Source organism: Talpa europaea (genome assembly GCF_964194135.1).
Source record: "Talpa europaea genome assembly, chromosome: 11".
Classification (NCBI taxonomy): Eukaryota; Metazoa; Chordata; class Mammalia; order Eulipotyphla; family Talpidae; genus Talpa; species Talpa europaea.
In genome coordinates this window covers 72,862,878-72,887,346 of record NC_140078.1, presented here as the reverse complement: position 1 = coordinate 72,887,346, position 24,469 = coordinate 72,862,878, and the positions used below count along the sequence as shown (strand labels likewise).

The following is a 24,469-nucleotide window of genomic DNA, read 5'->3' as shown; positions in this document are numbered from 1 at the left end:
TTGTCTTTCTTTGTGTGTTATATATCTAAAAATGGTTTCTTTTTAGAAGCCACCTGCATGAAGGCTGCAGTCTCCTCAGCATCCCCCAAAGGTGTTGTCCTTGCTTGGAAGGTCAAAAATGCCCTTCTGGAGCCTGCAAAGCTAAGTTTTCCTTGCAGAAATGATCTTTTCGCTCCAATGCTAACTCTGTCAATGCTGAAGAGAGACGGGAGGGGAGAGGTAGGATGGGGGTGGGGATTTATAAATGGACAAAAGGCAAGGTTGCCTGAGTCACGGTGGGATGGGAGTTTGGCCTGGGGCATGGGCTCCTGAGAAGGCAGGCAGCGAAGGAGGGAGGGAAGAAATGACAAACAGGGTAGACACTGGTGAACATCTGGGCACAGTGCCAGGTGCTATTCCAAATACTGTGTACATGTGCCTGGTTGGCTCCTCAGCTACCCCTATGACGTGGCTCTGCCATCATTCCGCCTGTCTCAGAGGTGAGGAGGTGGAAGCTCCAGAGCAAATTCTAGTAGAAGTGCCCACCAGGCAGCAGTGGACCCCATGGGCCATGCTGTCCTCACCCCAACCCACCCCAGCTCATCAATATTCCCTTCAAAAACTGCATGTCCTTGCTTGGAAGCCTATGCCAAGAAGGGCCCAGAATGTTCCCCACAGAATGTTCTGCCAATATTCACCCTCCCCCCACACTGAGCCCTTATGACCCAGGGCCCAGTGTATTACTGTCCGTCAACATTAGCTGTGGTTGACAGAGCAGGAACATCAAAGGGAGGGGTCCACCGGAGGAATAAGGAAACAAATGAAAAATCGAGTGAAAAGTTCCCAGCTGGTGCTGATACCTGAGGCTGCACAACGTGCCTCACAGCACACCCCCAACCCACCCACCTCCAGTCAGGCAGGGCAAAAGCCCATCGCCCCCAATTCTTCCATACCCTTGGAAGCTGCGGACTGAGCTCCAGACTAGAAAGTCACAAGGACTTCAGCCTGACCCTTGAGGCCACGCTTCCTTCCTGGCCAGCGTCCAAATCTTCCACGCCCCAGTGGTAAAGTCTTCCTTTTCCTTTGTTGAATAAATTTTGGATCATTCCAGAGCCCAGCTAGAGTTTCAGGAATCAGGAGGCGGGTAGCAGGAAGCTGAGACAAAAGACTGAACTAGGCAGGGGCCCAGAGGCTCGTGAGGTCTGCTCCAGGCTTTATTTCCTGGTTCTTGCTGTGCTCTGGGCCCAAACCATCCATGGGGGATGCAAGACACAGCCCACAGGGTATGAAAGCAGAGTTCCCTGCCGGAGAGCATGGTAAGCAGGAATGGGGGTGCTGGAGCAACAAAGGGGAGCTGATGGAAAAGGGGGAGTTATAAAGTCCCCCCACGGTTCCTTTGACAGCTGCCCATGGCAAGAGAGGACCGTCTGCTTTCTCAGTGTCAATCACAGAGATGCTGGGGTCACGGGCCGAGGCTGTGTGGGGTGGGCGGAGGTGAGGAGAACCCTAGCAGCTCCTCGCCGGAGTGTGGGGGCTCCCAAGAGGAGAGGATGCAGGAGGCGAGATTCTTAGGAAGCCCTCAAGCCACACTCTTCCCTGTGCCAGCCCCTCCCTCTTTACAGAACCCACTGCAGGAGCTGACTGCCTCCTTTGCCCACCACAGAGCTGGCAGCCACCCTGTACAGCAGTCACGCGCAGGTCGTGTTCCTCAGAGCTTCAGGCCAGGGCCCACTGCTGCAATGCCTGCAGTCGTGGTGCTTTGATGGCCGCTACTGTCTGCCAGGGGCAGAAGCCACAGGTTCACGGGCAGCCTCTCAGGCTCACAATGCCCATGTGGCAGGCACGTGGGACCAACGTCTTCTCACTCATAACTCCGTGTTTGTGCCTCTTGATGGACATGTCCTTGTTTGCGTCTCTCCTCCCCTACCACGAGCACAGCAACCCAACAGGCAAGATTTCCAAGGGTTGGAGCGATGGTCAGAATGTGTGCCCCCGGTTCAAGGGAGGTAAACACAGCAGACTGAGAGCCAGTCTGCCTGACGTGGAGGCCAGAAATATCCTTTGTTAATCATTGATGGGTGAAGCCAGGCATTCTGTATCTTTTGAAATTCCCCATGAACCCTAGTGCTGAACTCTGAACTTGGAGCCAGAATCAACTGACCTTTGTCCTTACAGCAAACACCTCGGCCTGATCCGGTTCCACAGAAGGAGAGCAGGTGTGAGGCTTTGCTCTCTGAAGCGGGACACCTCCCATCTTGCTGTAGACCCATTTGAGCCCAGGACACCCTGACGCACCCCACTCACCACAGCAGCAGTGATGGGTCAGGACATGGAGGAATGGAAGCAAGAGTTTCAGACATTAATTCAGGAGGTAAAACCAGGGCACAGATGGACCCTGACACCAGACAAATACCTTCTTCCCGACAACCTGAAGCCTGGGTGGATACAATACCAGCAGCATACCTTCGCCAGGTGAGTGCAAAATCTGATGGCGCATATCCCAGAAGAGTCTGGCTTATTTCTTACTGTGGATACTTTTTGCTTTCTTTGATGCTATTCCATGCTTGCAAATCGAAGATTATAGAAGGTAAAATACCTATTATTCAGGAAGTTTTAGCTTCAGCCAAAGTGGTTTTTCTTTTCTTACGATGAACCCCAAAACAAGAGCAGGATGAGCACAGATGTGGGCTAACAGCAGATACAGAGAAATAAGGCTGGGACAAGGAGGCAGAGAGGAAAAGAGAAAGGGAGGAGTAGCAACAGTTTCACTCAGTCCTGGGAGACCCGGATGAGCAGACTCAGTGAACATACATTCTGCTTGGGTTCTGGGGCTCCATATGAGAGCCCATGAAGACGCCCTCTTAGAGAGAGGGCAGAGCACAGAGGGAACTGGGCAACACAGCAATCTTGCCCCTCATACTCTGGTGGAGTCTTTTTAAAAATAGGACTGTAGAAGTCATCCAAAGCTCTTTCTAGGTGGAAGAGCAGAGCCACAAGGATGAGGGTGGTGGTTGCCCACCTGCACAGAGAGTGAGGTTCTGGAACTCTATCCCTGGACTGGCACAGGGGCTGGCTGCCTGTGTGATACCCTCTCCAATCCTGACCACCTCAGGCTTCAAGTGTCCCCACATCCATTCAGGCAAGGCAAGGCTCAGCTGCTATAACAAGAGAGAGAGAGAGAGAGAGAGAGAGAGAGAGAGAGAGAGAGAGAGAAGGAGGGAGGAAGAAACCTGAAATAGCGTGTGGTTCCCAAGTCACTGTGGCAGAGGGAGGGAGAACTGGAGGGTTTTGCCAGGCTTCTGTTCCAGATCTGGGAGTAGCATGAATCATTCTGTCCTTACCCCACTGGCCAACTGGTCACATTGCCACAACCTAGCTGCAAGGGGAGCGGGCCATGGTGGGAGTGCATAAGCATTCAAAGTCCGGCCATACTGCTGCTCTCTGCGCCTCCTGTAACTGCTGGTGCAGCACGAGTTTCCCTGCATCTCTCCCACTGCTTCATATGGCCAGGCCTGTATTTGTTCAAATTTCTTAACTCAGAAAATTGCCCTTCTCCTTGCTGAGAGGGGGTGTCATTCTCTTATGCCCTGCTGAGGCCAGGGGCACCTAGGAAAGGAAGCTTTTCAGGCTACCTTGAGCAATGAATTGGGTTGGACCAGTCGGGCCAAAAGAGGGAAGAACTGACTCTGTGGTCTCCCTCTGAATTTCTGGTAGATCGGGGGCCCTGGGTAACCAAGGCAAAGCAGAGATTTCCCCTAGACATGACTGTTCAGGGGCCATCCCAGATCTGTGGGTCAATGGCTTATTGTCTTAGTCTATTCAGACTGCTATAAAAATAAATGAACAAACAAACAAAAAACCAAACAAGCAAATAAATAAATAAAACCTACTGACTGGGCAGCTCATAAGCAGCAAAAGCTTATGGCTCATAGTTCTGGAGGCTGGAAATCCAAGCTCAGGATGCCAACTGATCCTCTTCTGGGTCCCAGACAACAGGGGTTGGGTTCTCCTCTTCTGGGTCCTGGCAACAGGAGTTGGGACACACTGGGGATCTCTTTCCTCAAGGCACTAACCCCATTCAGGAAGACTTCACCCTCATGACTTAATCACCTCCCAAAGACCCCCCTAACACGAGCACTTTGCCATTAGGACGCCAATATGTGAACTTCGGAGCAACACAAAATTCAGATTCCAGCACTTACCAAAACCCACTCGTAGCTATTGGTGGGTCTCAGCTCAGAGTTCTTAGCAGCTGACTGAGTGCCTGTTGTTGCACTTGTTCACGAGCTGCCCACGCGGTCGGTGGCAGATCACTGCCAGCTCTGCGGCCTCTTGATCTGCTCTTTTGAGGGTAGATTCCTGTGGGTCTCCATTGTGGCAGTACAATGGAGAAAGGAAGAGAATCAATGATTCCTTCCCCACTAATCCATGACTTGGACCAAGTCAGCCCTCTGTTGTTCGTAGCTCCTTCCCTCTTGCAGCCACAATTTGGACAGAATGAGCCGACTGAGTGTCTCGTCTTCTGCATCCACAGGTTCCAGTGTTCCTTGTGCTTGCGAAGCTGGGCCTCTGCCCATGTGCAGGTCCTTTTCCACATGCACAGGAGTGAGGGGGACTCCAGGGGCGAGGTGAAGATGAGGGTCTTTGCCCAGAGATGTCAGAAGTGTTCCCAGCCTCCCTTTGAGGCCCCACAGTTCATGAAAGAGAACATCTCGCGGATCCTGAACAACCTGGTATTGCGCATTTTGAAGAAATGCTACAAAGAAGGATTTAAGTTGGTGGAGATTCCCACAATCAAGGAAGTCTCTCTTGAAGGACCACATGATAGTCACAACTGTGAGGCGTGTCTGCAGGGCTTCTGTGCCGAGAGTAGGTCAGGCCCAGTCAGCCCAATAGTACAGCCCCCAGTGTCCCCACTGCTTCCCCAAATAAGCTCACAGCCTGGGAGGGTCACCTCCCAAAAGCCTTTTCCCACAAGGAGTAGCCCCAGCCCCATCGTGGAAACAGAAAAGAAAGAAAAGAGGCTACCCAGTCCCCAGCTTTCTGGGCCCACTCAGGCTGTGAGCTACCCCACTTACTGGATCCCAGAAGCAAACACCGGACACAATGTAGCACCCCCCTCCCAGGAGCTGTCCTCTCCCCACATGGCCCAGAATCCCACACACATGAGTTTGTACCTGTGCCGCCGTATTCCCATCCCCGCTGTCATCATCATCATCATCATTGTCGCTGTCTTTCTAACCAAGAAATCTTGGTTAGAAAGCTGAGCCTCCAAGACAATCACACAGGAGCGTGTGCTGTATTATCCCACTGACAGGAAATGTTCAAAATAGGTCAATCCAGAGACAGGAAGTAGATTGGAGGCTACGGGAGGGGGTGAAAGGGGAGCAATGACTTTCTATGCAGGCTTTGGGGAAGTGTGATTACAGTGTTTGGGACAAGGCAGAGGTGGTGGCTGCATTGTGAAGGCACCAAATGCCACTGAAGGATCCACTGTGAGAGGTTCAGCTTATGTTATGTGAGTTTCACCTCAATTAAAAAAAAAGAAAAAACAACGCAAGAAATTTGGTGCCCTGCCATTCATTCTCTAGAGAACTGACACTGATGTGTATATAGCTCACAGGACCATTCGGAAGTCTTCTGAAATGTGGGTCCACTCACCAGAAAATTCTGCAAGGCCCTCTGATGTCAGTCTGTGGGGTCTTTGTGATGGAAAACTTGAGGCTAGAAACCTGGGTCCTGAAGCAGCGGTCTCCACGCAGCTGAGGGGGCAGTGGGACCGTCGGCCAAGGTGGGGAAGACACCCTTAAAGCGCCATTTAGCTCACGATTTCCTGTTGCATCTGTTACAATGTATGTTTACATTATATGTATGTTATGTTAGTATACTCATAGGAGAGAAGAGAGATGAATGCACACATTTGCAAGACATGCTCAGGTTTTCATTGATAGAATTACACAGTCAAAAACATTGGGGGGACCTCTGTTCTAAAGGACCCAGGTGGAAATCTGTGCTGGATTCTCACCAGGATTCTGAAAACAAGAAGTTTTTAGTGATTAGTTTAAAAAACTTTAAAATTCACTCGCACATATTTTCTTCATCAAGAAATACAAATCCTTCCATTTATGTAATTTAAATTAACAACACTGTCACCTCTTTCTTAAATTTTTCTTTATTTTCAAGGTTTTAAGGAATGCTTAAACTCTGAAAACTGTTCTCAGAGGCCATTATTAACCCAATCATTTCAAGTCAATAGAAAAACATGCAAACGCTGGTAACTTGGTGTAGAGGAATGATTGGCAAAGATCATTGGCCTCTTCAAAATTCAAAAAACATGTTCAGAAAGTCACAAAAATAAACATTCTGTAAGTGGGAACCCCAGATCTTATTTCGGACTGATTCATTGCTTGTACCTGGGCTGCAGGAGCTACTGGGGAGACTGCTCACAGCTGGAATTAGAGATTAGCCACTGATGTCCTGACCCCCCCATATGTGCTGCTCGCAAAGCCATGGCTCTGCCAGTTGGTGCTCAATGCTGGGTCCTCTTGGTCCCCCACCCCCCCAAGCCACCCCATGAATTTCGTAATCAAGACAGTAATTTATGTAATATCCTATCTTCTTCGGTTCAGTTACCAATTTAACTGATTTCTGTCCTAAGAATTAAGACTAGTGTCCAGCATTCAGCTGTCATTTGCTCCCCCTGTGATTTATATCACACTAAAATAAAACAACTCAGGTATCTCAGTTTTTCATTCAGATGACATAGTTGTATATTCTAAGGAGAGACATTCAAGCTGGTACAACTTGGCACCATTTCAAGTTTTAAAATTTCGAAATAATTTCCTAAATGTTAGAAATAAATCCAAATACACACCACAAAATAAAAATTTAAGCCTACATACAGCATAGAACAATACCTCAAACTATCTAAATTTCCTTCCCACTCAGAAGTATGGAGATGCACACTGGGGCAGGGAAAAAGAGGAGAAGCAGACAGAAAAGGAAAGTTAACAGCTGATTTCTGGAGCTACTGTGTGGTCATCATAAATTACCCCAAAATGGTGTTTGGCAAGCATGTCAAGCAGTCATTCTAGAAAGAAAGTCAAAAAAATCTCCTGTGGCTCTTGCTAATAACTGCACAACTCAATCACTTCACCTAGGTGTCTTTGCCCCTTAACTTCAATATATGGAGAATGGGTAGAATAATAAGCTTTTGGAACCGGAAAATTTCTTCTAAGAAGTATATTTTATTTTTTCATTCATATTGCATTAATGTTCATACATGTATCCCACCATGGAAATTACTTTAACAAATTATGTCAGTCCACATACATCATATAAAATGCATTTTTACATTTATATGAATATATTAAACAGTAGGGTATTCAAACAGTATATTTGTTTTGTTTTATATGAAACATGAAACAATATCAATGCAGTATTTTTTCATCTTTCTATATGTAATACCAAGACAAGGTCTTTGCACACACAAAAAAATGGGTTTGATGAAATAAAATTTATATAAGTTATAGATAGTCAATTTGTGTGAAAGCCCCAGATATAATTTCCATCTGGCCATGTAACACATACCTTGGCATAAAATAAAATCCCAAAATGAATCAAGTAATACAATAAATTTGAATTATATTTTTAAAGAGTTAAAAAGAAAAATATAATTGCTTGAGGTTCAATTAAAGTGATTTCTCATTTTCCCACTCTTATCTCTAAATCTACTCTTACAGCTTGTTTTTAAGTTGAAGCAATCCTCTATTAAAGGTTTATTTTACCATGTGGTTTTACAATGTTCTGCTGCTTTATAGATATTAAGGATAAAATATTGGAATTATGACATAAGCTTAGCAAGACAAAATATTGGAGTGTCAATACTCTTTTTATTTTTTTTTTAAGATTTATTTATTTATTTATTTATACAAGCACTGGTTACAGTCAGAAGTGCAGGAGGGTGAGCGAATTCAACAGAGCCAGAGGGGAGAGCAGAGCAGGCAGAAGGACCGAAGTACACTGCTGAGGGAAGCAGTGGGCACGGCAGGAGAGGTCTGCATGCCATGTGGGACCCTCGCCTGGTGGCCGGGTATCGAACCGGCGCTGCAGAGGCTGCGGGCAGCTTCACAACCCAGAGCTCAACCGCTGAGCCACCAGGGAGGCCCAATACTAACTCTTTTTAAATGCATGCCTCTGGGGACAGACTGATTCTTCAAATAAGAAAAAATTTTAAAAATCACCTTTCATTTCTTGCAAAATTGACTTCCTGAAAAGTCCAACTGGTCAGACTTGTGTTGTCAAATTGGCTGCCAACTATGACTCCTTACATTAAAAATTTAGCTTCTCAGTCATACCAATCATTGTCCAAGAGTTCAAGAAGCACATGTGTCTGATGATTACTATATTGGATAGAGCACATTTCCATCATTGCAAAGAGTTGTGGTAGACAGTTCTGGGCTAGACCATATAGGAGTCAATTCATATATAAAAACATGTGAATATATGTGTTTTTTCCTTCTTACTCACAAAAGCTACTTATTGAAGTGTATCTTCAAGGCTATGGAGCTTATATATTTTAGCCCAAGACAACAGTATAAAAATACATACTTGTACAATTTCTCTGAATCATAGACTATGTTGTTAGAGTCCAAAACCCTGCAATTAATCCTTCTTTGCAAATGTAAAACATAGTTGCATTCACTCCTGCTGGGCCACAGTATTCCGGCCACTGCTAAGTCCTCCTGTGGAATCACAAGGCAGCATCACCCGGGTCTCCTCGTCAGGGTGGACCAGTCACCATAGCCATCACATATGACCACATGGAGAGGGGCCTGAGGGCATCACCTGCAGAGGCGAGCTCCAGGTGGGGCACTCAGGGCAGGTGGCCAGCTATGCAAGCCATGCAAGGTTTGCCTTGCCAAGTCCAGCCCCAACTTCCTCTGCTAGGGCCACCAGCCCACCATGGATATTCCAGCACTTCTTTCTACCCCCAAGGCCCAGAACACACCCACGTCTCTCCTGAGAGCCTACACTTGCAAAATATAATTGAAAACATATGGAACTAGCAATGTGTATAAATCTAAGGAAAATTATTCTCAGTAAAAGAAATAATGCATTAAAAACATTTTTCAAAATAATAAAATAAACCTTTGTCAGACTAGTCAAATACAAGTGTTCTCAAGCCCTTTGTCCCTTGACTCATGAAAACAATGCAATCAACTTCAAGATTTGGTCTTTAGGTTATAATTTTCTAAAACAATACACCTTTTACATTATTTGGAAACAACTATATGCACATGCATCTTTAAATGTCAATATATAAACACATTTACCAGTTCTCCTGTCCACAGAGAGAGGTATTCATGTATTTGAAATTTAAAGATCATTTTCCTAATAATTACGATCCGGTTTCTAGTCTTTGTCCTTAAGAATAAGCCATTATTCCTACATGACATGACCCACAATGTGAAGTTTATAGATCCACTCGGTAGGGAGTTTCTTCTGAGGGATGGTATCAAAGCTGAAGGCTAAAAGATACTTTGGTGGTATAGCTGGGCACAGATTCTATAACAAAAGGAAAAAAACATACTCAAGCATTCACCATTTATTATAAAGGTAACTACTAAATGCTATGACATATTTTAAGTATAGAGATAAATGTTCTTATCACAATTAAGTCAACCATCACTAATGTGTAGTGAAGCTTTAAAAATAGCTAGACCTAGGGCCTTCCCTGGTGGCACAGCGGTTGAGTGCTGGGCTGAGAAGCTGCCCGCAGATTCTGCAGCGCCGGTTCAATCCCCGGCCACGGGGCGAGGGTCCAACATGGCGCGCAGACCTCTCCTGTCGCCCGCTGCTTCCCTCAACAGTGTATTTCATCACTCTGCCTGTTCTGCTCTCCCCTCTGGCTCTGGTGAATTCTCTCACCCTCCCATGCTTCTGACTGTACCCAGTGCTTTTATAAATAAATTAATTTTAAAAAATAAAAATAGCTAGATCTAAGAGAGAATAAGATATGGTTATAAACTCGAGGTTTTTACAATCTTTCCACCCAACTCACAGAGTTACGTCAGGATCTTAGAAACTGTATGAGCCTATAATAATGAAATTTGACAAGAGAGAAATAGAGGGCAAAGAATGTGGGACTGTAGATATCAGGTGTTTATAAGAGGAGTCTGGGTTCTTTATAAGCGAAATCACACATGACTTAAAATCAGCCTTTTTCTCAGCCTCACTCCCCCCAGTAGTTACAGCTCATTCTCTCCCTGAAGAGCCAAATTGTCAAAAGATGGTCTATACCGATGGTTCTCAAAATATGATTCTCAGACCCAACACCAAAGTCTAAGAGCCATGAGGGGCTTTTCTTCCTCATCATTCTTGAGTCACATGATGTTGAGGGTGAACATGGTATGACAAAATCTACTTTCATTCCCTATAGCCAAGCACTTTATATGAGATGACTTTTTTTAAGTTAGTTTGAAGGGATTTTGAAATGAAATCTTATTTTCCCATCAGCTAAGATACTCTTGTTAATATCATTTTGTTAGAAACTCACATATAATTAGTAATGCAAGCCTCACATTTTAAGATGTGTGTCCCAGTCTCCTTACCAGAGAGTTGATGATCTATCAAGCTTTCGAGTGTACTAGGAAAATTTGATATTTTAAGGAAATGTGTTTTTTTTTGTAAATGGAAAAATAATTTGCAAAATAACCTGTCCCTAATCAATTAGTTTTTAGTCAGTTTGACTTATATCAATATCAATACCTATGTTAAATGAGTGAATGGAATTCTGTATGTTTTAAATATGGGTAACCTACCTCTTTCTTTAAGATCTTCAATATAGGCTTTCATAAATTCCTTATCAAAATGTTGGCGATCTTGTTCACTTTCCACCATTTTGTCATCTTCTTGACACTGATTATTATCAATAGGATTATCCATGAGGCTTACAAATCTATTCAAGAAAGTATGGAAAATACCACATTTTTAACTGTAAGATTCCTCTCATAAGTAGTTGATTTTTGTGATACTAAATTCCAATTCCTTACTTATTCTTCAAAATCTCAGTGTACCATATAATATTAGCATTGTCAGTGGAATTCCACCATGGAATAATCCAACAGAATTATGGGATCAGGTGAAGGGAGAGTCTGTTTAAAGTTTAATGGGAATAGGAGAGACACATCACAGAGGCCAGTGGCCGGGAGGCTTGGAGGTGACAATGACACTTTCAGCCAGATCCTTAATATTGTACAATGTCCTGTATTTGATATTACTCTCAATTAGTGACATCAAACTCTAAAGGGATATGGGTAAATTAAAAAGGACTTAGACAAAATCCCCACAAAAGCAGTATTTAAAAGACAGACTGCTACAAAACAGAGAAGAGGGAGAGAGAGAGGGAAGGAGGGAGGGAGGAAGTGGTCTCAAGAAGAATAAGTGTTAAATATGTGGTCAATCCACTATCATTAATAGAACATTTCTTATTCTTTTTATAGTTTCTTTTTGATGTAAAATTTGTGGCTTAATCTAGGTTATTTTTGGTATGCTATATATATAAAGCTTTCTAAAAAAAAAAAAAAAACTTTAAAAAAAAAAAAAGGGCCTCCCCTGGTGGCGCAACGGTTGAGTGCTGGGCTGCCAAGCTGCCAGAAGCCTCTGCAGCACTGGTTCAATCCCCAGCCACCAGCGAGGGTCCCACATGGTGCGCAGACCTCTCCTGCCGTGCCATGTGGGTATCTCCCATGGCCAGGGATCAAACCCGCGCTGCAAGGGCTGAGGACAGCTTCACAGTGCTACGATCAACTGCCTGCGCCACCAGGGAGGCCCCACTGATCTCTGCCTTTTAAACACAAGTAAACACCCTTTAAATACCAGAAAAGTTCTATCACATTACTAGCAATTATCATTACTAGTCCTAGCTTTTTGTCTTTCAAATATACCTTCAACTTGGTTTTTCAATTTCCAAAAAAGAAATCACATTGGAGTTAGGATTGGCATATTACAGCTAAGTATAATTTGGGGCACAAATTACATTTTTACATTCAAAAAAAGACCTCTTTTCATCCCAAAAAGGACCTCTTTGATATCCTTTCAGAATACTTCTGAGTTCCCTTCATATAGGAGAACCATTTTTTCTAGGGTTTTCCCCAGATATTTTATATTTTGGGTTATTCCTAATAATGTCAACATTACTTACATTATTTTTCTGGTTTTTTCATTATTTTTTTATTTATATCGTTGTGTAGTCCCCATAAAATCCCCACCACCAGCTCACCCATGAACCATCACCATAGTCCCCTGTGCTCTTTTCTCCCCTGTTGTGATCCCTTGTCCTCCCCTCCCTCACAGAATATCTCTGATTTCTGGTTGCCTGCTAATTTTTTTCCATTATTTTTCTAAGAAATCAGTAAGCTACTGAGTTTTAATACCAACTTGTGTCTAGTCTTTCTCTTGAACTTTCATAATTCTGAGAGCTTCCATCTGCTCCTGGGTTTCCAAGCCCGACTGTGCTATCATTTGATCATTTGAAATGACTGGTTACCTGCACATAGGTCAGCTGTGCCCTGACCAGGTTCCCCTCCCATGCTTGGGTAAGACACTGCTCCAGCTGCTCCTGGCTGCTGGGCTGTGGAGGAGGCTCTAGGGGTGGGTCCTTGCTGGTTGAACCTCTTCTTACCCAGACAACATTCCTAAGAAGATCCACCCCAGTGGGAAGAATTGGGTGACAAAGAGGAGAGAAGATATCATACGCCCCTGCTAATCTCCTGGTTATATAGGAATGAATTTAGTATCTCTCACTTTACAATACTTAACCTCTTTGTTTCCTTTGCTACGCATCTTATTGCAGAACTGGAGGGTGTATGTGGCTAGTGAGCCTTTACCACTGAGAGATCAGGGGAATGCTCCCCCTAGTGGAAGCCTGAAGGAACAACTGGCATTCAACCAAGATGCGGCACCAGGAGTAGGTGGCTCTCACTAAAGCTGTAAGGTTCCTAGGGAGGCTTCAAGTTTCTGAGAACGGGCCAAAATGGTCCTAGGGTAGAGGTGATCGAATAACCCCAAAGCCCTGAATTCTGGCAGGTAAAGCTAACTGAGAGCCAAGAAGATGTGCCTGGAGTCAGTCAGAGGAAGACAGAGCTAAGGCTTTTCAAGTCCACTTCCAAGTCAAGAAAGATCTTCCAATTCCCACCTCAGAGTAGAATCTGTATCACATTTGCATGCATGGAGTTTCTTAGTTTGGGGTGGTTTACATGTCCTTTCAGGAAACCCAAAGAAGAGAGAGGCAACCGGGGGATTCAGCAACCATGAACCCTGCTGGCCAGCAGCCCTGTGAGTGCTGAGGACAGACCAGGAGCCTGAGTATGCCTGCTGTGCCTCCAGCCAGCAGGGAGCATTTTTTCCAGAAATCCTCTGAGCTCCACCTCCCTGGAATTTAAAGAGGCCAAAATCTTCCAATTCCTGCAAAAAAAGACATCAGAACTTCTGTTGACCATCTCACACTTTGTGAGAGCCAGGTCCTGAGCCAGATGCCAGGGTTCCAGATGCACCGCCCTTCTTACCTAGGTTTGATGTGTCTCTACTACGCTCTGGTCTACTCACTTTAAAGGTGTGGATGAGTCACAGAGAGTGGTCGGGAGCTCCACCAAGTGGTCCCCACTGACCACCAGCAAAGTGAGCTTCTTTAGGTTAAGCAAAGCATGAGGGAGATAGGTCAGCTTGTTCTTATACAAGAGAAAGGTCTGCAACTCTTCCAGCCTAAGAAGAATTAAAGGAATTAAACACAAGGGCTGGTTTCATGACTAAGAAAACCACAGTGAATTAAAATAAACTCTAGTATAAAATCCTTACATAGTTCATTTTATAGACATGACCCTTATGAGAATAAACTGACTTTTTAAGTTTTCAATAAAGTCATGCCACATGGCACAATTTGATTTTTAAAGCTTTTGCTGGCTTAACTGTCCATTGAAGGCACAGACACAGCAGCAGGATGAGCATGATCTATATATAAGTATGATATATAGGAGACCATGTGGGGCCTAAAAAAATCAATATGTCCCTCCCCCTAAGAGCTTCCCCACTTTCCCAGGTGTTAATGAGTCATGGGGAAGAAATTGTGCTAGAGTTGGAGTGAGGATAAACAAATTTGCGCAACATATTTCTTCTGTGTATCTCAACAGTAGATATTCTTCTCCCATCATATTTTCTAGTTTGCAAGTAGGAAGAACTCTTCAGAGTGATAAGCAAACGAGAAGGATAACCTTTGTATATGTTTTACTGTTTTTCATTTTATTGTAATTCAATGACCTTCCTCCAGTTGATCCCACAAACATTTCACAAAGTTCTCCTTATGTTTCAAACTAAAACAATTCCCATTTGATTTCATCAAGTTGGAAAGCACTGATACACGTTGTCCATACTGAGTAGAGAAAGGTCACACAAGATGGCATCAGAACTAAGCCGTTTGACTTCAGTGCCCTGCCAGCTTACTTATGCTACTTGATAAAGAAGACTCTGTGTGTGCCAGGAGGCCAGAGATTTTATTTCGTTCACCACTTTAAGCCCAATCCACTTTCTGGGCCTGCCATTCAGGCCTCATAATATTGGTGGTAGAATGAATAAATTAATTAATCTTACATGATTCAGTATAATAATTATGATTTAAACATGAAATAGCTACAAGGATATAATATGAAAACCCTCTAAGCATATCCATTTTGTTTGGAAGTATGTATGATAAATCAATAAATGAAACTGATAAAAATTACCCTCACTAATATTCTAAATATGAAATGGTATGTTCCTATTCCATTCGTAATAAATTTACTTTTCCAATTCTGTGGAGTAAAGGCAAATTAAAGGTGTGGTTCTATTGAGGACTGAAATGAGTTAAGTTCACCAGAACAGGAAATGCATACACAGACATGTACAGACATGTGCGTGCGTGTGTGTGTGTGTGTGTGTGTAATGCAGACTAGAAATTGTCTTATTCAATATAAAACCAAACTAATTTCCTGGAAACAAAAAGCTCTGGAAAATTGGTGGATTTCAAAGAACATTCATGTGCTGTGCATGTTTAAAATGTTAACAGTATGTAAGGATTTGTAACTAATTCATACACCTCACCTTCAGAATTCAAGTAGCTACCTGTCTATGTCTTGTGGCAGGTCAGTCAGGTTATTGTTGCTGATATCCAACCACTGCAAACTAGACATCCGCAGGACACAGATCGGGACGCTGGAAAACTGGTTTGCTGAGATATCTACGAATGTAACTTGCTTCAAATTACTTAACTAGAAAGAAATAACAAAATATTCTAATACTTTCATAAGAGTGGGAATTAAGTACAACTAATAACTTTTAAATTGGCATTTCTTCCCAAAGGCATTTGTATGAATAGATGCAAAACAAATCATTCCAGTGTATATTTGGGAGCACCCACTATGTGCCACTCACTATGCAATGTGCTGGGGGTGCTGAGATAAACAGCACAGAAGTTTGTAATTTCATAAATAAATGATATAATTTTATGTAGTAAGAAACAATGTGAAGAAGTTTTCAACTTGGCATGTGCAATGGATACCAAGAAATAAATCTGCCCAACATCACGGTAAGGGGAGGGTCAGTGGTCAGGAAAAAATTCACAGAGAATGGAGTATTTGAGTTCCCTGAGGTCCCTGGACAGGTGGAAAGTTAGGGAAGGAAACCCCAGTGGAACAGCATGTGCAAAGTCACAGAAGACAGCATGCACTGCCAGAAAGAGCAGGATGTCCTGGGAAGACTGACTTAGCAAATTTTGGCAAATCTTAAGGAGACTTGCTTTTGGTAAAGTGCCATAGCAAATGATCAGAAACACCTACTGTTTATGTCTTACACCCATATTTTTGTTTTCAGCACAGTAACTGAAACATGTAGGGAATTTCAAATGCAAACCTAGAAATATGACTGGAATGGAAATGTCTCATGCTAGAATTTGGTTATGCAAATTTGGTAGAAACATGAACTATAAAACGAGCCGCCTTTTACTGACTTATTTCGAGAGTCCACAAGTAAAATTTGGGCTCCTTCACAAAACATATTTTCAAAACTCGTACGCCACGTGGAGCCACTCACTGTACAACATGGAACCAGCAGGAGGAACAGCCACTCACTGTACAACATGGAACCAGCATTAACAAGAGGGAGAGAAGAAAGCCTCAGGGAACTTAGGCCTCTATTTGTCTTAATATAACATGCAGTTCCATATGTCCAAGTTTCCCTGAGTAAGACACGGTCAGATTCATTTGACTGAAAAGGCACAATCTAATTTGCTCGTTTTAAATTTAGAAAAATGAATGTGAAGACAGTACAATGACGGTAAAGGAAGCCAACAAAGATATTTTGGGTACCCATAATGGAGACTAATGTTTCTGACTGTATTGTCAGGGCGATCAGGTCAGAATAAAAAATAAGACTGAATTACCCTCAGTCTCACGTCCTTCTTTCTTATAATGAATGCAGAAAATGTGCTTATAGGCTATAAAATAATTATTGAGACTCCTTAATAAAATAACTTAAAACTTTTAAAATTTAGAGTACCAAAAATCACAGTGGCATACGAGCAAGGAGAAAAAGAGCTCGGCTAGAAAAGCTATTTCCCACCAGCCACTTTCATCAAGGGTAAAGTAAACACGCATAAATGCTTTTGAAAAGTATGTTTGTCTGAAAATTCCAACGTTGCCCAGCTAAAAATCTGACATTCAGTCAGAGTAAGTAGAATGTGCATTTACACAGAAGTTTCAGGATCTTTACCTTTGTCTCTGAGTTCCTGGTGGTGCCTTCCCTTGACCATCTATAGGGCATTCATTCTACTTGCTGTGCTTTTAAATTTTAAACCAAGGTTATATCAATTATTTGTGTAAGAAACATTCTCATGAAGACAGGCACAAAAACTTGAATATACTCAAAACTACTGAACTGCTCGCTTGAAAATGGTCAAGATGGTATGTCTAATGTTACATAATTTTAACCACAGTTTTGTTTTTTTTTTTAAATGTCAGCACCTAGGTATGGTATTCAGGCCCAACAGGGCTCTCCTGGGTCTGTGGAAACTAGAACAGAGGGTGCTGTGTGTCTCTCCTAGAGAAATACAAGTTGGGCACATGAGATTCAGGTACCCTCACAGACGATACTACCCTTAATATGACCATGTAGTCTGTCCTCAGCTACATAGCTGTTATTTACCTTGAATAAGCTACAAACTGAACTGGTAGCTGACATTTAAGACAATAGAGAATCATTCAGGACTAAATTTGTGAAGTTATATATGGGCAGAGTCAGGGAACTATTATAACAAACAGCCTAAGAGGGAGATGAAACATAACGCACATTTATATGATCCCATACAACCTTAAAGGTTCACATGACATCCAGAGCACAAATGTCAAGGTAGGTCAGGAGAATCATCAATAAACTGTTGTTTTCCAGGAGAAAATAAACAGATTCCCGGTTGCCTAGTGCAAACAGGCAAGTCAGAATTTGGGGGGAAGGAGAGATGGAAACATGTTAAAACTGAATTGTGGTGAATTGTACATTTACAAGGAGTGAGTTGTATGTGTAAGTTATACCCCAATAAAGGGGGGAAGGTAGAGGTCAAGATGGAGACCGACCTAGGCTATTGTTCCAGGCTAGACGGAGGTTGACACAGGCTTGGACTAGGGCTGTTGGAAGGTCACCGGCAGCAGTTAGATACAGAACCTGAAGGGCTTACAAAGTGGATATGGGGCAAGGGAGCAAGAGAGGCCAAAATCACATGGCTTGTTTCCAGAGTGAACAACTGAGAGAAGTCTGAGCCATTTTCTAAACTGGAGAAGACTAGGGAGTGAGCCGACTTGTAAGAGAGCTCAGACCCTGACTGTGCACACTCACCTGGACCATTGGGGGAGTTTCCTGGGGTGAGATGGGAACTAACAGAAGCAGCCACTTCCTCCCACCCAAAAGTTTTCAGGATAAGAAACTAACACCCCTTCTGGGACTAAATTCAGGGCCAGAGCCTCCTCAGAACCTCTCCAGAGCTTCTGCTTGCCGCATCAGTTCCAGGATCATGAGTGGCTTCCAGCTTGTTGAGTTTTATTTGGCAATAAATAAAACTCACTTTTATATGTTCACTTCTATATGTTCCATCTTATCAGAAAATGGTTTAAAATTATTTCCCCAATGAATGCAGGCCAAAAGAAACTAATACATACGTTTAACTTAATGGATTTCTTAAATTCTATCTGTGGGACTACTTCAGTTACCTACAAATTTTATTATGAATATATAACCATTTTTTAATCTTACCCCTTTTATTTCCAACTGTCTCTATTTCACCACTGTGAATAAATAAACCAGAATCTGAGTTATAAACAATGGGCATCATATATTAAATAGACATTAAATAAAACTATCTTGTGTGAATATAGGGATTTTTCCTCATTTTCCTTTGATAGGATTTCCAAACTTAAAGTTAGGTGCTGGGCTAGCATGAGCAAAATGTCAGGAAAATGTGATGTAATAAATATGGATTTCACCTGTAAAACTTCTTCTCCAGATTATAGACCATTCCATGTCAAAAATCAAATAAAAGTAAATTATAGAGCAAAAATGTTTACTTTCTTACTTCAAAAGGGAGTTCAGTTAATTCTAGATTTCCAGAACAATCCAGTTTCTCTAGATTTTCACAATCTCCCAGTTCTGGAGGAATGCTCTGCAGGTGGTTGAAACTCACATTGAGCTCTCTCAGATTCTTCAAACGACCTGTCATCAGAAAAAAATGAACATCCATGGAAAATGTCCTGTAAGGTCTTTTACGAACAAAAATGAAACAAAGATGTGTAGCTGATGATGGGAAAGGCATTATACACAATTTTATATTTTTTTAAAGCCCTCTTTATTAAAAGCCTGATGATTTTTTATCCTGAGTATGTTGGCCCTGCATTGAAGCATTTTTTGCTTATTTTTAACTGTTCAATCTTTTGTGGAACGACAAGTGAGGTGAGTGTGAGGGGGGTGTCCATGTTACATGGTCAGGTTCCAGCACCCACAGAACACTAACAAGGTAGGTCAGGCAAATAATCAATAAACTGCTGTTTTCCGGAGGTGGAGTGGGAGGAGGGGAAACAGATGCCTGGTTACCTAGTGTGAACAGACAAGTCAGAATTTAGGAGGAGGGATCAGCTTGAAGTCTTGACACAACCAGCAAGAAGTACAAAGAGCCAGGGACCAATAGGCCACCCGCCAGCCTATACCATCTTGGCGTCAGGCAAATCTTCACATGAGTATGACAAGCCGTGATTCTGGGACACACTTGAGAAAGGAGCTCTGTGCCGCTCCCCAACCCTCACCCACACATCCCAAGAGAAAGTGAAACAGCAGTGATCACTGTGGTCTTCATTTTAAGATAATGGAACTGAACAACAAAATGATTGAGAATTATACAATTTTGATCATGACGACATAAGCTAAACTAAATGTGTCAATGGACCAATATATAGAAACGATATGTTGGGGGCCTCCCTGGTAGTGCAAGGGGTTAAGAAGCAGCACTACAAAGCTATCTGCAGCCACTGCAGCACAAGTTCCATCCCCAGCCAGGGAGCTACCCACATGGCGCAGCAGACCTCTCCTGTTTCACCCGCTGCTCCCCTCAGCAGTGTATTTCAGTCAGTCTGCCTGTTCTGTTTCCCACTCTGTCTCTGGTGAATCCTCTCACCGCCCCGCCCCATACCTCTGGCCTGTATCCCAGTTCTTGGATGCATAAATTAAATAAATCTTTAAAAAAAAGAAGAAATGATATGTTGTATTTTATGTTTACAATAAACATATTATCGCATGTTTCTATTTCTAAAGATGTTTCTGAAAGGAAATAAAAAGCCGTAAGGTACAACATTCTAAGGAGACTTATGTGCTGAGTCACACAGGTGACATCATGACCCAAAGTGGACAAGCAGCACCGGGAACACAGGAATTGGGCTGTCCGGCAGTTCCCTGGGGCAGGAGAAGAAACAGTTTTCACAGGGTTGCTGCTGCCCCCCCGCCCCCTAACTATGGTCCATTCACCAGACTCTGGGCCTAAGGATTCCTGCTAAGTAACATACCAATTTCAGCTGGAAGATGTGAGATTTTGTTTTTTTGCAGATCCAGAATTCTCATCGCCTGAAACAGCTCGATGTATGTAGGAATGATTTGAATCAGGGTATTGTTGATATGCCACTCTTTGAGGTGTGTTTGCTCTCTCAGGGAATCTGGGAGCTCCTGAAACAGAACGGATCACATCAATCAGAACCATCCCCCTAGGAATCCCAGCTGAGCGGCATGCCAGGTTAACCCTGCTTTTATATAAAAAGCTCCCACCAGCTCCAGGCAACCATAAATATTCACTCCCAGGGGTAGAGGGAACACGCCACCGCCGTGAAATGGGGACTCTACAACAACACCCTTCCACCTGACACACACCCAAAGCTTCCAACCAGCCTGTTGGTTAGTCTAGACACCCAGTACCTCCAGACCTCCAAGAAAGCCCCAATCTGCCAACAAAGACAAGCACCCTGAAAGAAAAAGGAGTCTCTGCCACAAAAAACTCCCCCTCCCCCGCAAAAAAAGCTCTTGACCCCAAGAGAGATAAGAAAAGCCATTACCCTGTGACTTGAAAACAAGACACATTTTTCAAAGGTCTGATTAAGAAATACATGTGAAAGTCAGCGTATGCAGCCCCATCACAGGATTCTCACTCACAAAGCAAACAGCAAGTTCGTGGAAATTAGACACTTGTGAGTAAAAATGAAAAACTTTTGAAGAGTTAGAAAATAAAATGGAGGAAATCTCCCTGACAGAGCAGAATCCAGGGCCTGGGGGCTTCACAAGCACCACAGGAATGATTCCCCCTCCCAATCCTGCCCTAAAGGGTCCCCCTGAGGATCTGACCCGACCTGACTCCAAGGTTCCAGAAGCCACATTCACCTCTGTCAGTGGTCAGAACCCCCTCCCTGCCACAGGCACATTAAGATGAAAATTCCCATCAAGCTTTTCAGCCCCTATTTAGAGGTAAGGCTGAAATTCAGGGCTCCTGGGGAGGAAACAGCCACTGAAGTCAATACAATTTATACTGATTTAACGATCCAGACAACAGACATTAATACTAAGGCTCCGGTGCTCCCTCCCTGGGGTATTCCAAGTAGGGTACCTGTCTCAGGGAGCACAGTGAGGGACAGGAAGACTGGGAGCAATGAGGACACCATCCACCTAGCTCGCCACGGCCTCCCTACTCCCCTTATCACACTAGGCATCATTAAATGCTCCTTACAGTGATTTTCAAAAGGGCCTGAGAAGGCTTCCCCTGGTGGTGCAGCAGATGAATGATGGGCAGCTTCCTCTGCAGCACCGGTTCCATCCCCAGCCACCGGTGAGGGTCCCTCATGGCGCGCAGACCCCCCCTGCCGCGCCCACATCTCCGCTCAGCAGTGTATTTCGTCAGTCTGCCTGTTCTGTTCCCCGCCCTGGCTCTGTGAATTCTCTCACCCGCCAATGCTTCTAACTGTACCCAGTGCTTGTATAAATTTAAAAAAAAGGGCCTGAGAAGCGAAAAGACTCCATGCAGGTTCTCCAGAATAAGCAGTGTCCTCATACCCACTGACTCAGTGATGTAGGAGACAGGCCCAAGGAGGTGTTCTAATGATCATCTCTCCCCTTTAGTGGGTGTGCAGCTAACAGTCAGCCTTATAGACTGTTCCCTCATTTAACCCTCACAACAGCCCTCAGAACAGGTGAGAACCAGAGTTAGCACCATTTTTCACTGAGGAGATAAAATGTATAAAAGTGGACTGAACTGTTCCAGATTGCAATGCTAAAAAAGAACAGTACCAGTACTAGGGACCTCCTCAAATATTCAGTCTCTCAGTCCCAACACTCTCAATCACAAAATGGGGGTGGGGAGAGAGGAAAATGAGGGGGGCAGGTCCCACAAGTCCTGTCCCACTGCAATGGGCCAGCACCTGAGTGCCTCTGCCCAGGCACACCTGGGCTGCCAGGAAACTTCAGGCAGTAGACAAACCCTGGAGCTTTCTTTCCTAGCAAGGCAGCAAGTTGGGGACAATGTGGTCATCTGAGGAAAGAGAGAAGGGTCCTCAGGATATGAGAAGGCATCCTGCCCAAAGGGGCTGCCCAAATTCCTATGCCTGCTGCTCTCCCACCTGAGACAATACAGCAGTGACACCCTTGCTCAGGAATGTTAGATTAGTGAAAGGCTCTATTCCTATTTTATTTTTTAAGGCAGAGAGTTATTTTAAATGTACATGCGAAAGAACAAAATAAAGCATTTTAAAGACAGTGCACGCGGGGGGAGGGCCGCAGCTTGGCAGAGATGCCAGTGGAGCCACTGTGCTCTCCACAGTGGAGTCTTGCACGGAGGAAGACACCCACAACATCTTCACTCACAAAACAGACAAGTGCAGCTCATCAGTCCTCCCCATGCAAGGAAAGTTCTGGAAAGGCGAGGACTCTTCTTCTCGGACGACCGCCACGGCCAGGAGCGCCCCTCAGCAGCCCACGTCCACCCGTCCATCGCAGAGCTGCAGTCAGTGTCCAAGAGATGCACCTGCAGAAATTCAGGGACTCACCTTCCACTGCTCGCCTGAAAGTTCAAACACAAACTTGCTGCGCCGTTTGTCCCTCTCCTTGGAAAGAGTGCTCTGCCTCGTGAGAGAATTCTTTTCAATCTTTTCCAGGAGTCTCACGTTGGTGTCGGTGATGCCATTCTTGCTGTAGGCAGCTTGGGGGATGCCTTTCCTCCTGCACTCGGCCACAAAATTCCACTCCTCCTTTATCCTAAAAGGAGCGGCAGAGGCCACAGTTACTTCCCTGAGGAATTGCCGGCACCTGCCTGGAGAAACCCATCAGGCCACCTGGGCGCAGGCTCAGTTCTTCCTGCTACAGGCGATTTCCTCCTGTGCAGACTTCAGGAGAGGAGAGTGGGGGTACTTCCCTCCTTTCTTGTTCTGTCTGCCCTGGGGTATGTGGGAGAAATAGTAAACCCTTAGAGTTATGAACTATTAACAGCTTTGACTTAAAAGCAGAGGAGGTAAGTGGGATAGAATTCCTGGCTTAAAATTTCTACCAAAATGATCTGTGCCTTTGATTAGTTACAACTGCCTTTGATATTTCATGGCGGTTCCCCAGTTTTCTAAAATGCAGGGGCACCGGAATCTGCCAGTCTTTCAAGGGAATAGGCATGAGTAGAAATAAATATATAGGCAGCCCTGGTTTCTAAAATATGACTTTAGAATGTTAGCCATCAGCCACCTTGGGAAATTTCACTCCCATGCACAAACCTATTACTTATACACTCCAGGTTCACTCACTAGATCTGACTCAGGACCTTCCCCAACACTCCTCAGTATCTTCTTTCCACCAATTTCCTGACCTGTCATTGTACAGCTTCCTGCAGTTATGACTCGTCCCCCCAATTTGGTCATAAGCTCGCTGGTGATAATGGACATCATCTTGCTGCCCTCTGGATGCCCACAAAGCTGGATGCAGAACAATCGATACATTGGCTCTTATAACTATGGCTGCTTCCTTCATGGGGATCAAGTGTTCATCTGGGCAGCAACGTGACAGCTCTGAAGCCCAAGAAGGCAGTGTCACTCACCGTGATAAGCCCTAGAAGAAAAACAGCCCCTCCACACCCTGATTGCTGCCGGCCTGTCCCTGTTTGCTGAAGAAGCTAAAAGGTGAGCAGAGAAAACACATACTTCTCCAACGCACTTTGCTCCAGCCGTTCTGCCTCCTTCTTCTGCCAAGCTTTGTGCTTCTTGACACGAGTTTCCCACAAGCTTCTGATGACAGAAATGTCAAACACGACCACTTTATGTCCCATTTTGGGAGCATGAAATTACCTATTTTTAAAAAAAAGTGTGTATGTCAGCTTCATCGATGCAGGCACACAATAGTTTTCAAATGACCTTTAAAATGAACCATGAATCGGGGGGGGCGGAGCAACATGGCGGCGAGGAGACACTGCGAGTAAGATCTCCCATTAAAAAAAGTTAATAGGGAGGAAAAGCGGCAGGTCCCAGTGAGAACTGGGACACGGAAGATAAGCGGACGACTCCAGCAAACTGCCCGAAGAAGAAAGTTGCCATAAAAGAGGACGAGAAGGGAGGGAAGCGCAGAACCCTGCTCCCCTCCCCCGCCCACAAAGTCGGCACTCTCCGACCAGCAGAAAGGAGGGAAACAACAAACCAAAACGGCCAACAAGAAAAACGGACGCAGCAAGTGGGACTGTGAGTGGAAAGGAACTATTTCAGCCACCACACCCCGTGAACGGGAGAGGCGAACCCTGCAGGATCCGCCACGGAGGTGAGCTCCAGGCGCCATTAAAGAGAGCCACGCCCCCCAGGAGGAGACCAGCACCAGCACACAGCCCCGGCCGCCCGGTAAGGTTGCCTGCGGAAAGCGGCGCGGA

At 44.4% G+C, this 24,469-nt stretch overlaps 2 protein-coding genes across 2 annotated transcripts; one reads left to right on the top strand and one right to left on the bottom strand.

Annotated features, from left to right (window-relative positions):
* Positions 1-2,296: 2,296 nt before the first annotated feature.
* On the top strand, positions 2,297-5,246 carry RTP3 (receptor transporter protein 3; the record flags this gene model as incomplete). Its single annotated transcript, XM_084247775.1, has 3 exons — positions 2,297-2,451; positions 4,514-4,852; positions 4,958-5,246. The coding sequence occupies 3 exons, from the start codon at positions 2,297-2,299 to the stop codon at positions 5,244-5,246; spliced, it is 783 nt and encodes a 260-aa protein (XP_084103901.1).
* Positions 5,247-9,496: 4,250 nt separating this feature from the next.
* LRRC2 (leucine rich repeat containing 2) lies at positions 9,497-23,881 on the bottom strand (the record flags this gene model as incomplete). Its single annotated transcript, XM_084246996.1, has 8 exons — positions 9,497-9,546; positions 10,803-10,939; positions 13,588-13,743; positions 15,136-15,281; positions 18,629-18,765; positions 20,106-20,262; positions 22,623-22,830; positions 23,757-23,881. The coding sequence occupies 8 exons, from the start codon at positions 23,879-23,881 to the stop codon at positions 9,497-9,499; spliced, it is 1,116 nt and encodes a 371-aa protein (XP_084103122.1).
* Between the last annotated feature and the right edge of the window lie 588 nt (positions 23,882-24,469).